At 41.5% G+C, this 16,309-nt stretch overlaps 1 protein-coding gene across 7 annotated transcripts in view; it reads right to left on the reverse strand.

Annotated features, from left to right (window-relative positions):
• ERCC6 (ERCC excision repair 6, chromatin remodeling factor) overlaps nucleotides 1-9,183 on the reverse strand; it is a 111,167-nt gene extending 101,984 nt beyond the window's left edge. For 2 of the 7 annotated variants that reach the window (XR_008426581.2, XM_053922052.2), the window contains exons 1-3: nucleotides 8,693-9,179; nucleotides 3,426-3,861; nucleotides 1,480-1,600 (exon numbers count right to left, since the gene is read on the reverse strand). Coding sequence is in view for 6 of the 7 variants with exons in the window: in XM_053922052.2 (XP_053778027.1) it covers nucleotides 1,480-1,600; nucleotides 3,426-3,847 (543 nt within the window). In the remaining variant the exon portion in view is untranslated. Of the gene's footprint in view, nucleotides 1-1,479; nucleotides 1,601-3,363; nucleotides 3,862-8,692 lie in introns of those variants that run through there. The other 5 variants (XM_053922051.2, XM_045195949.3, XM_053922050.2 and 2 more) reach the window with 5 other exon arrangements.
• Nucleotides 9,184-16,309: the final 7,126 nt, after the last annotated feature.

The following is a 16,309-nucleotide window of genomic DNA, read 5'->3' on the forward strand; positions in this document are numbered from 1 at the left end:
GTCAGTCTCCTTTGATAACCTACCATTATTTATGATTGTCCATTATAGTATTCTACCCAATCACAAAATTTTAAAAGGAAAATATATTTTGACATATCCTTTTACCCCACTCACCCCAGACTCCTCTTTGTCTTATCACTCTCTATATCACCAAAGCTCAGATAAGGTCATTCTTAGGGCCTCACCAATTAACTAGGCCTCTAGTACCTGATTCCTCCCAAGGTCAAGAAGGTTTAAATACCAAATACAAATGTGAGGAAAGGGGAAATCCTGCATATAAAGGTCATGTTAGAATGACTTGTAATTTGGATTCTCTTGCAGTCTTTCTCAGCACAATCTAATTTAAAACAGCCTTTCTCTCTGAATAGTCTATGTCTAAATATCAAAGAGCTGCTAAAGAAAGACAGGAATATATAATTGAGTTGGACTATTACCTAAAGCAGCCTAAAGTATGATGCTCTCCTTTCCTTGAAACTCCAGCCTACCAGAGGCCCAAGGTCAGAGACGGTCTCTACACATTAATTCACATGCTCCCACAAGAGGCCAGGAGCTCCCTCTCTGATTTGGGAATACCAACAGATACCTCAAGCCACTCCTAACTGTGACTTATGGGTTACTATTCTGGAAGTGAGAGAATATGGGTGGTAAAGATAATGGAGTGGTGAGTGGAAAGCAAAAGGAAGAACTAAATCTATACACATCCCCACTAGCATAGTTTAAATGAAAGATGCACAGACTCTACTCACTCCAGTGAATCAACTGCAAGCTCGAGGACATGTTAGTCATTTTGAATGGTAGGAAAAAAATGATCAAAACTAGTCATTCCTATTTTCTGCAATGTTATTTCAATAAACTGTATGTAAATTCTAAAAAGTGTTTCAAATCTTATAAAAACAATGTCGTAAGTAACATGTATTCCCTACCCTTAAGTTTTACAACTCTAAATGCAGACACAATGTGGCTGGGTGATGAATGTAATACCTAAGGCCAGCCTCTCAGAACAGTGAGCCTGAGTGTGCGAGGGCTGATGACTGTATCAATATGAAATAAAGTGTAAACAATCAGTGCTTAAGCTAAGCAGGAGCCAAGCAGGAAAAAAAAAAAAGTTCATACAAAACAAGGAGACTGACCAGAGGCCAGCATACGAAACAGAAGCCTGAGCTAGGTAAAAGAAAAGGGTGGAGCAAAGACTATGAAAGTACACGAGTGAGGAGTCATGCAAAATAAAAGCAGAACCTTCTCTAAAATATGTATATATGTATACATGTATGTCTGTGTGTGTTTTTAAAAATATTCTTTAACAGAGGATATTAAAGAGAAACAGCTGAAAAATTAAACAAAAAATAAACCTCAAAATTTCCTACTATACATATTTGCTTCACATCTTATAAGTACTTCTCAGAATACTTTCTAAATATTAAATGAGTCTAAATGATGTCTAAATTTTAAGTGACATTTCCAAGGGTTATTTCAAATCACCTTATTATATTTTTGTCGTTTTACAGAATCTAGTTTCCTGTTGATGTCTCTGTTGGTGGCAGCTTGAGGGCTAAGTTGTTCAATAATTTTATTGATTTGCCTTAGGGATGTCGTACATGACCTGAAAAAAAAGACAAAATATCTATTTTCCACACTGGTAACATTTTTAGTAATATAATATAAAGAGAAAAATATGAAAAACATGTCCCTTTTACTTCTTATTAACTAAGATAAAAGAAACTAAACCAGAATGAATATTCTTCTTGGCCACAAATAGAACTTGAAGGGCTGTTAGAAGTTTAAGATGACTACTAGTGTTTTATCTGACTTATTTAAATCAGTTCATCTTGCTTTATAATCAGATTAGTTTATTCCATAAGCATTTTAAGTGTCTGTTTTATTCCAGAGACTGTGCTAAAAATAATGTGCAATAAATTGTCTTTTAATATGAAAAAAATGCACATATGGTTTTTTTAAGACTATTTTTTAGAGCAGTTCTAGGCTCACAGCAAAATTGGAGAAAAGTATAAAGATTTCCCATAACCCCTGCCTTAAGCATGCACAGCCTATCCCCATTATCAACAAGCCCATTATGGAAATCTTCCAAAGTTTGGAAAAGTACTAAAAATGCTTAAACATTTCTTATATAAGTCAGACATCTATGACAATATTTTTCTTTTACATGAGACTAGAAGACATATTTGCTATAGTACTACCCTATGTGGAGCAAAGGGGAAAAAATTAATTTATAATACACTGTTCCTAAAATAGGATTATTTTACACCATTGAATTATAGCTCCCAATTTTCAAAACACAAATTCAGTCTTGACACTTGTGTAATTTGCTGCTGCATCCTTTATGGATCTCAGCATAAAAGGATGTTATCAATGCAAGTTACTGTCAGACTAAACACGACATGTCACCATCCGTCTAGTGTTAACCTGCCTTGTGACTCTGCAGCACTGTCACTTCAGTAAGCAGTTGGACACATTTCTAAGGTCAAATGTAAAAGGTATGTTCATTACAAAGGGTCAAGGTCTTCACACCTAAGGTCAGACTACACCTATTTGAGAACACACCAGAAAACATGTCTTTTAAGTGCCAATAGCCACCTGTACTACAGCCTTCCACAGGGACTTGCCAACAGTTCCATGTTCCTCCTTCCTCTCCCCTCCCCCATCCACCCCCATTTAAGACTGAGTCATCCCTCCACTCAATCATCTTTCTTGCTTGCCTGACACTGCCTAAAACATGGCCAAGGGAAGGAAGACTGGCAATGGAGAACGAACCTAGTCCTTCACACCCTCCACCCTCCATTTAGTCCAGGTCCAGGGCCTGTCCCATCTCTACCAATGTGCTATGCTCAACAGAGCCCAAGTCGGTGTTTCCTCTAAAACAAAAATGAAATCTCCATGAGACTCCATCTTCCCTCAAAGTCAAAAGTAGGAGAGAAAAAAGAAAAAGCAGAAAGATGTTTCTCATTTCTAGAAATGCAAAATCTGAAAAATTACCAAAAGACTGATATTTGGTTTAGAGACAAGACACTGGAAAGAAATTATAGGACAGAGAAAAATGTGAAGGGACAGATGTGTTCCGATATCTAGAGTAGGACACATGAGAACTGTAGGTATACTTCACCTGAGAACAATTTTGTGCATATGCTTGTGAGTTCTGGGTCATTCTGGGTCACTTCTCCCCAAGACCTTATGCATAAACAGACTATTGTAAGCTGGACTGAGACCCTAACTACAATGTACAATGCTGCTCTAGAGGGAAGGGACTAAGGTTCAAACACAAGGTCAATGATGGCCCTTACTAACTCTATCCCCCAAATAAGAAATCCTATAAATCTCCTAATATTTCTGGAATACTACAGCTATTACCTGAATTTCTCCATCATATGTAAACACAGGTCTGCAATTAGAGAGAAGACAGTCCAACTCACGTGAGGTCATCTAGGACTGACTGATACTCCCTCTCTGCATCAACAAGCTGGGCAGCATGGCTGGCCTCATGAATGGCACTGTCCACCTGCTGAAGCACACCTTGCTCCAGCACGTCCTGGTCATAGACGTCCACACCCAACCCCTGCAGTTCAAAGGCCTGCGCACTTGGCTCCACTGCCTGGATCTGACGTCTGTCGATGTGCAGCAAGGCAGGCCTTCTCTTCGGAACTTCTGATGGACACCTCCCAGCAGAAGTGGGTGGCTCAGTTGGAGAGGAACAGGAAGGGAGGCTGTCTTCCATCTGTGCATCACCTTCATTTTTTTGCTTGATTGGCATTTCTTCATTATCACCAACATACTGACTCTGTGAACAGTCTTGCTCCTGAGTTTGACTTGAGTGGGGGCTTCTCTCATTTGACATCCTCCTCAGACTACCTAAAAGGAAAATATTTTTTCAATAAGCCTTTTGGTTATATAGAATTGATAGTTATATAGTTTCTTAAATATTTTATGAAGCAGACTGATTTCTCAAAAGATCAAGTAACAATCCTTCAATCATACAAATTGAAGTTTCAAAGTATGATTTTTCTTTAAAGCTATATATCTTCTTGAGTTCTCATAATAAGAAAAACTGACCAAAAGGAAAACCCAGAAGAAAAAATGCAGCATCATCAACAGAGGACATTTGGGTAGCCAGCTAAAAAAGTTGGTAACCAAAATCCTGAGTGACACCTAGAGTCTGCCCCAAATCAATTGAAGTCATCTGACTGATGTTCTCCAAGTTAGCATCTTCATTGCATTATGGCACAAATGATTTACATTACAGTGTATGATCAACTGTAATATATAGATTTAGTGATATAAGAGAGCTTTTATATGAATCTGACACTAGAAACTTTCAGCTTGAACATGCACTCTAATAAACAGAAAACTCTGAACAAGAGATAATCATAGCTCCACCCAAATCAGAATCTCAGAAAAATTTAAATATCCTAAAAAAATAACTCCATTTCAATGTGCGATATAATTTCTCAACCAGCAGGTTGGCAAAAACATAAAATCGGATACTACCCATTATAGACAAAAAAGATACACCCTCACACAATGCTAGTGAGATTATAAATTAGTAAAGCTCCTTTGGAGGGCAACTTAGCAATACCTATTAAGGTTTAAAATGTACACGACTGGGTGTTTATTCCAGAGAAATACCTATGTACAAGCATGTTTATTGTGGCATGTTGAATAGTTTAATGTAGGTATTAAGCACATTTGGTGGTACTGATATAAGTCTTGTAAACTGAAAAAAGCCACATAGTCTAAACACATTCATGTTGAAAAAAACTGTTTATTTGTATCTGTATGTACAGAATGCGTTGAAAATGATCTAGAGATACACACTAAACCTACAATAGGTGGGAGTGGGAAGCAGAAAGCACAAGGAAGAATAAAGAGAAACTTTCACATTTCAAGTAGTCAGGAACTCCTGAATGAAAAAGTATTCACTATATTGCCTGCCTAATTATAATAAATAGATTATTAAGCAACACAATGACCAAGAGATAGCCCTGCTTTTAATTTAACTTGAATAAACTAAGGTTTCCTTCAGCAATGAAACTTTGTTTCTATGAAATGACCACAAGTTCCCCCACTAAGCCCCACTCATTCCTCATTAAACAAAAAGATCTCAGAGGCCATGCACTGGGAAAGATGCCAGAACTTTTAGCATCACCCTGCCCTGAAAGGCTCACTCTCTAGAGAAGGAGAGTGTCAAAAACAACACAGTGGGACAAATCTGTAGAAGAGACATGGGCAAGAGGCCACGTGAAAACAGAAGATGAGACAGCATTGGGTGCGGAGCTCAAAAAACATGTACAGGCTAAGATTTGGACACCTGGCCCAGGGTCTAATACACAGGAAGTGCTCAATATATGCTGAAAGAAAGATTCACAGAGGAGTCTGAAATAACAAATCTGGCCTGGACAACTGAGTCACTGGTGAATACAATCACAAAAATGAAATTTCTGAAAAGAAAGCAGACAGACCAGGCAGATGGGCTGGTAAGGAGCTTACAAACTGCCAGCAACATTCCAGGATGCAGTCACAAGTGCAAATCTGGACTCAGGAGAAAGAAATGTGGACACATCACTAGAGTGAACAGCCAGAAACCCTAAAGATATGACAAGTACCAGAGATCCTTTCAGAGGGTAAGAGGAAACTAACACTGAAATGGTTATTAAAAGTGAACAACTGAGTAAGAAAGTTCCTCCTTTTTTTGTCCTTCTGAATATTTTCAGGAGAAAGAATTAGCTTAGCGCACCATCATTAACTAGTCTCCCCTTTCAACAGAGAAGGCAGGATTCTGCCTCAGATTCTTAATACTAGCTGGAACTTAACAATCATCTTCATTTTTCTTATTTGTATGTATGCTAGGATTTCTTTTTCAGCTAAAAAGACATTAATTCAACCAAATATACTAAGTAATAATATTGTAGAATAAAGAGGAGGTTAAAATAATGATGTTTGCAAAAAACTTCTAACAGAAAAGGAAGAGGGAATAGTTAAAAGTGGAAAATATCCATGGCTGGTATGGCTCAGAGGATTGAGTGCCCGCCTAAGAACCAAAGGGTCACTGGTTCGATTCCTAGTCTAGGGCACATGCCTGGGTTGTGGGCCAGGTCTCCAGCAGGGGGTGTATGAGAGGCAACCACACATTAATATTTCTCTCCCTCTCTTTCTCCCCCAGCCTGCCCCTCTCTAAAAATAAATAAATAAAATCTTTTAAAAAAGAAAAGAAAAGAATATGGCAAGTTCACATAAAGAAACTAAGAGTCCAGAGAATTTGGAATTAGCAGATCCCTAGTTATCTCAGTAAAAAAAAAGTTTCAGTGGAGCAACGGGTACACAAACCAAATATAGTGAATGAAGAAATGAGTAGGTGAGGAAACAGAGGCCACAAGTGGGTAGCCTACCCTCTAAGGATCTTTCCTATGGAAGAGAAACATCTGGAATGATAAAATAATGGGTTGGGAGAGGAAAATTAGGTCAAGAAAAACTATAAAATGTAATAACTGGAGAGGGAGTAGGGAGATACCCTACACAGAAGATTGTGCAAAAGTCAGAAACAGGAAAAGATAAAAGTAGAATTAAACAAAAGGCACAGCACGGCTTTCTCCGATTCTGGCTTCTGATGTACTTAAATTGGAGTACAGAGGAGAGAAGCTGAGGTGAACCTTAAATCAGGTAGAAGTTTGGGCATCTCATGAGTCAGGCGACAGACTTGGGATCGGGGATGAAGAAGAGTAAGAATCTGGAATAAATGTCCTGTAGAAGAGAAAAGCTGATTGGAAACACACAATGGTGACAGGTGTGGAGGGCCTATCTAATGTTGGACACCCAAAACCATAGATCACTAACCACTGTTAACAATTGTCAAGGCTGTAAAATTTCTTTCTTCAGTAATTAACAATCCCAGGGGAGATACCACTGTTTGGGGTTTTCAGAGCAGAAGTAGCAAAAGGACAGATGGGTGTGTGAGAAAGATGCTAAGGAAGAGAACATTTCAAGTTACTGACCCTGGGATCCAAGCTGGGTAGATTTAAAAAAAAAAAAAAAAAAAAAAAGCCAGAATGGACTAGAGGAGGAAGGGCAAAAAAACCAGGAAGACAGGGAGGAAGGAAGAATGAAGAACTAAAAGAAGACATCAAAAAGCTACTTGGTGGGAGTCTGTGGACCAAAGAACACAATTCCTAGAGTGAGAGTTAAAAACCAGAAGATTCTCATTAGAAGGTTAAGAGATTCAGAAGTGAAATAAATCATCCATTCAACAAATATTTACTGAGGTCAACTACACCAGGCAATGTGCTAGTTTCAGTCCCCATAGGGCTTAGTCTCTAGGAGAAGACACATACGTTAAGAATTATATATAAAAAATATACAAGGGTGGCAAAAGTAGGTTTACAGTTGTTCATATGGAAAAATATATAATACATGAATAAACTATTTCATGCACTCACAACTATAAGCCTACTTTTGCCCCATCCTGTACACACACCCACACAAATGTCATTGTGGTAACTGCTATAAAAGGAGAGCACAAGATTCCTTATGACAAAACAACAGAGGAACCTAATTAATTAACACTGTGAAGATGGGTGTGAGGTCAGGGAGGCCTCTCTGATAAAGTGATATTTAAGCCAGTATCTGAAGAATGAGTAAGAGTTAATCAGGGCACAAGTAGAGTGAACGTTTTTTGCAAAGAAACAATATGTGTAATTTCTAAGGCTGGTAAAAACTGGTGCATTTGGGAGAATGGAAGAAGTGAGCACAGTGAGAATTTATTTTACATAAATACTGAATTAAAGAACCTGATAAAGACTTCATTCATCTGCAAATCTTCTAATGTTCTGCAAGGCTTAAATCATCTGGAAAAACAGTATCTTCATTGTGGTCCCCTTTGAGCACTGGGGTTTCTGTGGAACGACTTGGATTCTGGTTTGGAGGTTTGGCTGCGCATACACAAAGCTGAGGGGCCGGAAGTAAGTGAAAACGAGGGGCAGGTGAGGACAAGGTCCAGGGGGCTTGGGTTAAAAGTGAGCTTGAATTTTACTACAAGTGCTATGGTATGTGACTTTGAAGAGTTTTAAAGACGGTGATGATAGCACGACCCAACTGATGTTTGCGGGCTACTGCATCGATAATGGATTGGAGGAAACAGTGCAACAAGATGATGATGGGAAACACGGGTGAAAAGGGACAGCAGCGTGGTACAGGGTGACAGCAGTGAAGATGGATGCTACATAAGAAATCACTGTTACAGCACTAACAAACAGACTATTCAATCCTCCTTCACAACATTGACTACCATCAATGCCCAAAACCTGACTTGTAGTTAGCCCTATTTTATTTTTCAAGAATTTCTAGAGTTACCACTCTAGTATTAAATCGAGATCAGACTGGGCCAAGCTGACCCCCTGCGCGCGGGGTCCTGACACAAAGCCAAGAAGTTGATGCCTCCTCGCTGGCTTACCCACCCCAAGCCCGGCCAGAGTTTGCGGCCCCCGCTGCCAGGGTGAGCGCTCGCCTCAACGTCACTTCCGACCGCAGGTGAGCAGGCCTGGAGGGCGCGCGCAGGACCGGAGGGCCGGGTCCCGGCCTCCGGCGCAGCCGGGTTCCGTGATAGAGACCGGAGACCAAGGACTGCCTGGGGCACCGAGCGAGACCCAAACACTACCCGCCCGACGTTCAACCAGGCCGCGCCGACACTCACCACAGGGCCAAGAAGTAGACTGTAGAGAAACGCCAGCACAGCAGCAGCCGAGGACCTCTACCGGCAGCTGCAAAGGCGCAGGCGTCTTGGGCCCGCCCCCAAAAAGTGATCAGACCTGCTGACGGGGGTGGAGCCAATGGCGCCCGCGTCCAGCCCCGAAGTTGATTGGGAAAGCCGGCAAGATCACTTGGCTTGAGGGCAGGTTGCAGCTCCGCCTTTCCAGCTTTGACCCGGATGTGAATGAGGACTCGGATTCCGGTCGGGCGTGTATCTCATCGGCGCTTCACTCCTGGCGAAGTGCCTCTGTAGTAAGGCAGTTGCAAGCATTTAAAGACAGGTTTCGGAGAGAGAAGTATTTGAGGAGACTGTACGAATGTAAATGCTTACAAGCGTGAACCCCAAAGGGAAAGTAAGCTTGGGGAAGGGAGCTGGCTGCAGCGCCGCCGGCTTCAGTAACAGGCGCAGGCGTTGTGATCTCCCTTGGTCACCTGGTACACCTGAGAGCACGTGAAAAATAGGGGGAGGACTTACTTATCTGGGTTCCGTCTCGCAGGCTCACGCACACCCGCACCCCTTCACCCTGACCCAGAGCGGTGTGTACTCAGCGGGCCTACATGAATGTTTTGATTGCATTAGTGAATCAATCATTTAATATTTGCTCTCATGTCAAAAAGGTAAGGAAGATTTTAAGCCAGATGAGAATTTTAGCGTGGAGCATCTGAAGAAATAAAATGTCCACTCATAGGTTCAGAAGAAACGGAGGAAATTGAGATTCACCTGAGGAAGGAGTAGCCTTGATTGTGGGAGCCCTACCAAGTGGCAGCGGTTGGCCCAGGGATTCCACCGCTAGGAGAGGGTGGATCTTCTAGCATCCAGAACCAGAAAGTCCTTTGGGAATGACAGGGGTCTATGGAAAAGACCTCTGGGGCCTGAGTAGGAAAGTGCCTTACTCATTTTGAAGACTGAAGTCTTACAATAGGAAAGGGAATTGGAAAGCGAACTTGAAAATGCTCAGTAATATCACCATATTGAAACCGGAAAAGCCAGTGTTCCTACTGCCTGTCACCTACCAGACCCAATATGCAGAAACATGGGTTGAACTTTTATGGGCACTTTATTCAACGGCCGGTTTGTATGCTAACAACGTCTTAAATGCCATTTTAAAATGGCCCTTTTCATAAGAACAAAATGTAGGTAAGGAGTTTGGAATTAAGGGAAAAGTTCATTGGATTTAAAAAAACAACAAAACTGCAGAATCCTCTCCCTGGATTCTAGGCGGAGGTCTTTAGTGGTGGTCATCTTACTCTGGAGTACAGTGGCTCAGATACCATCTTGAATTGCTTACAATCCTGAGGCACAAAGGTGGAACTGCTTATGGTCTTCTGGAGTCAAGGTGGGTCATACCTTCAGTTCCTGGAACAATAGCTTTTACATGCATTGATTTCTAAGCTTATTTGCTATTAAACTAAAATTTTCCAACTTTTGAGTCCCCCATCATTCCCCCATTGTTCATTTAACCTGTCTTGTATCTGTGAGCTCAGTTTCATATGGAAGTACTCATTTTGCTGTTGAGCACATATCTTAGCATTAGACCATCCAGTAGGGGGCCTAGGAATACTGCTAATTGCAGATCTACATAAAGGGGCACATAGTATGCAACAGCAAGTTATGATACTGAAAAAAATGAAAAAAGTAAAAACAACAAATGGCTGTCTAAGACCAGTAATGCTAGCCAGCCAGGATGTTAGTTTAGACAAATCAATACCAAAGAATCCCTCTCTCTGTTTTACATTGGATACTGTTTCATCTACTTGCTTTAATCTTTGCTCTGTGAACTGTGAATTATCAGGTTGACATCCCAAGGTCCAGTCCACTTCTTTCATAGTTGGCTTTCTGGAGATCCCCTCTTCCAGGTCTTGAGTAACACCTTGTCTTCAAAGAAATATAGCAAACATGTTGGGGAGAAGTCCCTAATACAAGCAAGGTCATTAATTACAGCTAAGGTCTGACTTAACTGTTGTACATATTTCTTTACCTTTACTTCTTGATCTATATACATATCTCCCACCCCAATCATAGCCTGAAATGGTCGCCCATACACAATTTCATAAGGACTCAATTGAATCTCACTTCAAGGAGCTACCCTTAAGCTTGGTCCCAATGAAGATGAGCTTCTTGGCACAACTTGGTTACATTTTTCTTCAAGGTGTGATTCATTTTCTCTACCTTCCCAGAGGCCTGAGATCTCCATGCTGTATGGAGTCTCTACTTTATTCCTAAAAGTTTACTAACCTATGTGGTTTCTGAAACAAAAGCAGGTCCATTATCGCTTTGTATGCTGCCAGGGAGGCAAAAGTGAGGGATTATTTCCTTCAGTAAGGCTTTCACTACCTCCAAGGATTTCTCCATTCTAGTGGGTTAGGCTCCTACCCATCCTGAAAAGGTGTCAACAAAAACTACCAAGTATTTCCACCTTTGGACCTTTGGCATCTGGGTAAAGTCTATTTGCCAGTCTTCAAGTAGGCACTGCCCTTGGTGTTGTTTCCCTTCTTACTTTTAATGGGGATCTCTCTTGGGGTTGTTCTTCTGGCACGCAACACATCTAGAAATAAGTTTTTGTATAGCTTTAGAAATTCCAGGACTTGTGAGCCACAGTTTAATATATGTGGTTAATGAGTCCCTTACATAGTGAGTGGCCTGGTTCAAATGCTTCATGACTGGCTCTACTGAATGTTCAGGAAAGCAGTATGACTCCTTTCTTACACTTTCTCTATCCACTATCATCTTCATCAAAACCCCAGCTCTCAGCTTTCTCTTAAGTCTGCAGTCAAATATTCAGGGTCAAATTGTGACAAGTCTAGGGCAGGTACCAAAGGCATTATAAATGTTCCTTTAGCAGCCTCTTTCACTGCTGGAGCAGCCAGATTGTTTCCTCTAGCCATTTCAGTGTCCTCTTTCTGATGCCCCAGGCAGTGCACAATTGCCACCTCTAATAATTTTTAAAGTTCTGCTGCATGGTTAATCTCCTCTTCATTGGAGGTTAATAGTTCTTTTTTCCTTCCAGATTGGACCATGTGCATGCAAAATTAAGAAAGCTTACCTTGAGTCAGTATACATATCGACTCTCTTTTTGTGCGACAATTCCCATATCCACCTCATCGATGCAATCAGTTCAGCTTTCTGAGCAGAGGTTCCCAGCAGCGAGGCCTTGACCTCTACTATTCCTTCAAGAGTCACAACTGTATACCCAGCCTTTCTGTTTCCTTTAGCCACATAACTGCTTCCATCTGCACATAGAGTCTGGTCTGCTTCTTCTAGAGGATGGTCCTGTAAATCAATTCTGCTAGAATAAACATCATTATTTATCTCAGCACAGTCATGTTTTAGCGCAGCCGAGTCAGACTCTGGGAGGAGAGAGGCAGGACTTACCATTTTGAGGGAGACGGGATTATCAAGAATGGCTTGGTACCTGCCCATTCTTCCAGCACTGAGTGACAAATTTCCCTTTTCTCCAGCAGGTTCAACACTGGTGGGGTGCATAAGCAGTGATAGGCTGTCCCAAGCAAAATTTTCAGCTTCCTGTAAGAGCTCACATGTGGCTGTCACAGCTCTCAAGCATGCTGGCCACCCCTGGACAGTGTAATCTAGTTTCCTTGACGAGTATGCAGTACTTTGCACCACAAAGTATTGTCACCTCGCTGACACTCTAACCTAGTCTTCAAAAGGCCATTCCACCATTCTTTCAAGCCAGTTGCTTCAGGATGGTGAGGAACATGGGAAGACCAGTGAATTCCACAAGCATGCCTATTGCCTCAATTATTTTGCTGTAAAGTGAGTAAGTATACATCACTTTCTTGATCAGAAGCAATGCTGTGTGAAATAACATGGTGGTGAAGAAGACATTCTGCAAAACCATGGGTTAGTTTTGGCAGAAAAATTGCATGCAGGGAAGGCAAATCCATATTCAGATTAAGTGTTTATTCCAGAAAAGACAAAATGCTGCTCCTTCCAAAACAGAAGTAGTAATCCTATGTAATCAACCTACCAATAACTGACTGATCACCTGAGGAAATGGTACCATATCGGTGCCTCTGTGTTGGTCTCTGCTGCTGGCAGTTGGGGCACCCAGTGGTGGCCAGAGCTGGGTCAGCCTTGATGAGTAGAAGTTCACATTGCTGATCCCATACATAAACGCCATCCCTGCCACCATGGCCAATTTGTTCATGGGCCCATTGGACATTGACAGGAGAGCCTGAGGAAAGGCTGAGTGGTGTCCATAGAGGGGGCCATCCATCAGCTTGTTTATTAAAATCCTCCTCTGCTGAGATTACCCTTTGGTGAGCATTTACATGGGAGAAACACATGGACATTTTTTGCACATTCAGAGAGGTCTATCTACATAGCTCTTCCCCAAATTTCTTTGTTGCTTATTATTCAAACGTGTTCCTTCCAAGTCCCAATGCAACCTACAGCTCATGAATCAGCATATAATCAATCACATGTCTGACCTTTCTCCTTCCAAGCAAAGTAAACAACCATGTACACTCCTCAAAATTCTGCCCACTAGAATGCTTTCCCTTCACGGTTATTCTTCAGGAATGTCCTAGAAAGGAGCAGTATTGCTGCTGTCCACTTTTGAGCAGTGCCTGCATATCATGTGAAGCATCTATAAACCAGACCTCAGTGTTCTGCTGCCAGCTGAACCTAAGGCACTCCTCATGAGTGCAGGTTGGGAGAGAAAAAGCGGAGTAGCAGAAGTGCAGACTATGGGCATGTGGGCCACTCTTTCATGTAACTTCAGTGGCTTCTTAGGCCCAGTCATGTCAATACCACTCCCATTTGATGTTGGAATGTTGCTAGCTTGGTGAGTCAGGTAATGCCCAGTTCCTGATGGGCAGCTCTGTTCAAATTGTAACTTGATAAGTGTCCATGGGTAAGTGTTCCATCTCTGCAAAGACCCAGTAACAGGCCAAGAGCTGTTTCTCAAAAGGAGAGTAGTTATCTGTGGGAGATGGCAGGGCTGCTCCAAAATTTTAAGGGCCCGCACTGAGATTCAGGTGGAAATGCCTGCTGAAGTCTCTAAACCACTTCCCTATCTTCCACTGGCATTGCAGTCATTTTAAATTGTATATATTTTATTTTATTTTTTTATTTTTATTTTTAATTAAACTTTTTTTTTAAATTGTTGTTCAATTACAGTTGTCTGCATTTTCTCCCCACCCCTCCACCCCATTTTAAAGACTAAGACTATTTTTAAAAACACAGGTATGGCGCTTATTTTTTTCACTTGAGTAGTAGCTTCTCCCATACTCCATAAATAATTTTAAAATACAGTGTGAGCCTTTAGCAGTGTGAGCATGTATCGCACTGTGTTATAAGTCCTAAATATGTGTTCTATTTCTAACACAGCCCAAGAGCTGGTATAGAAAGTACCCACTGTACCTCTGTACCCTCCCTGCCTAACACAACACCTCAGGTGTGATTCTGTTTGGAATGAATGAAAGTCCAGCACGAGTCCTTGGAAGGGCCTGCCAGAGTTTCCTTCTACTTCCTGAGTCCTGAACACTCTCCTTAGTTTGGCACAGTGGTTCTCAAAGGGTGGTCCAAGGTGCACCTGCACCAGCATCATGGATGTACTTATTAAACACAGATTCTGTGTCCCCTCAGGACACCAGAATGGAATCCTCAAGAGTAGGTTAGGAATGGAACTATCTCCCCACTTTCCTGCGGACCTGACACATGTTGAGAGGCAGACTCTGGGACCTCCAGACCAGGGGAGGCATTTCTGACTTCTTCCTATCTTGGGGCAGCTCCTTTCCTCCATTCTCCTCCTCAGTGCAGCCCCATAGGTTTAGCTTTCCTTATATTCACCTCCAACTCCTGGTTATTTCCCCTCCAACAGTTGGCCTACATTGTACACCAGAATGGTAATATTTTCATAAAGTTACACTGTTTCACATTTCCCACTCAAGAAAGATGGTATTGGGTTAGCCAAAAAATTCATTTATTTTTACCATAAAGTAAAAAACACATTTTTCATGTTCACCAATAACTTTATTGATTTGGCTATTTTGAATATGTCAGCTATCTCCCATGTGGTGTAAAGTTGATTGTTCTCAATTAATGTCTCGATTTGATTGCTACCAACTTCAATTGGTCTACCCAACCATGGAGCATCCAGTGAGAAATCTCCAGCGTAAAACTTCACAAACCACATCTGACATGTTCGATCAGTCACAATACCTTCTCTATACCCTGCACAAATCTTTTTTTTTTGCATTTCAGTTGTGTTTTTACCTTTCTTGAAATAATAAAGCATAATATGCTGAAAATATTGTCTATTCCATCAATATTAAAATGGCTACCCAAAAATTCACCAATTTTGATGTTTTATTAAATGCATGCTGATATGACAGCTGTCACAATACAATCTAACAATATTGTTTTGAAGTAAGTTAAGACAACTAAGTGCCACTAGAGCCATCTTCTGGAAAAAAAATGTACTTTTTGGCCAACCCAAAATTTTATTTGTAGCTGGTTGTTCTAGCCCACTCAACACAGAAATGATACAGGTCAAGAGTGAGAAGCAAAGGTACAGAAATCAACAAAGGTCTCAGGAAGAATCCCAACTTAACAAAACAATATTCAGGAAAACAATGCACAAAACTCCGATGCCTCAGAATCCCAGCTTTAATTAAAAAAAAAAAAAGTTAACACCCTCATTGGGGCTGAGGGTTGGGATTCATAGCCAGTATGGTGTGTGTTGTTTTCTGACTGACAAAAGCATTGAAGCCCCTAGTCCAGAGGAGAAAATGCCAGGCTCAGCAAAATTCCAAGAGTGGAAGCAATTTGGAAATGGTTTGGAAATCAGTTCCCTGCCCAAAAGGTCTGAACAAACCCAAACCAGAGCTTTTTACACAAATGATTAGAAATGAAAGCAAAAATTTTGTCAAAACAATGGTGTGTGTGCAACATAGAGGCCCCCTTGGTGTCATTTGAAGGAAATCAGTGTGGAGGGCCAAGAAGATGGAGTCTGCAACATGCAATGCTCCAGAGACCTGCCTGCAATTTTGTTCCTAGTATAGCAGAAGTAAATGCTCCCAGCAAATCTACAGAGAGAAAGAAGACATGCTCATAAGATTAATCAGTAAAACTGGTGTCAACCTAATGAGTCATCTTTGACATCACAAAACTCTTAACAGGAGGTTGTGTCCTGTCAGATCTGTGCACTCTCAGAAGAAGCCAATGGGAGCTGCCCAGGTACTCAGCTGGAGGCAGCTCTTAGAGCACGTTAGCCCAGCAGTGGTAAAATAATAGAAAAAATCACTACATTGGGGGTTTTTGACCCATGTGGGTCTGTTTCTGAGGAGATTTGGTGTGGGGGGGAAAATGAAGGCTTGGGGCTCATGCTCCTCCTCTCAGTAGCCCCCTTCCTCCTATTCAAATGAAACTCCCAGGGATGCTGTATTTCCATCCAAACAGACCATCCACTGGGCTTTCCTGGGGTGCAGCACCACCTTCTGGGGTACTGGGAAAAGGAGGGACACAGAGCATGCCCAGGATAGGGACTTCATGGGGCAAGACTTTCTGAAGGTTCCAGGCCTGGCAGAAGAGTGT

This window comes from Desmodus rotundus, chromosome 4 (assembly GCF_022682495.2).
Source record: "Desmodus rotundus isolate HL8 chromosome 4, HLdesRot8A.1, whole genome shotgun sequence".
Classification (NCBI taxonomy): Eukaryota; Metazoa; Chordata; class Mammalia; order Chiroptera; family Phyllostomidae; genus Desmodus; species Desmodus rotundus.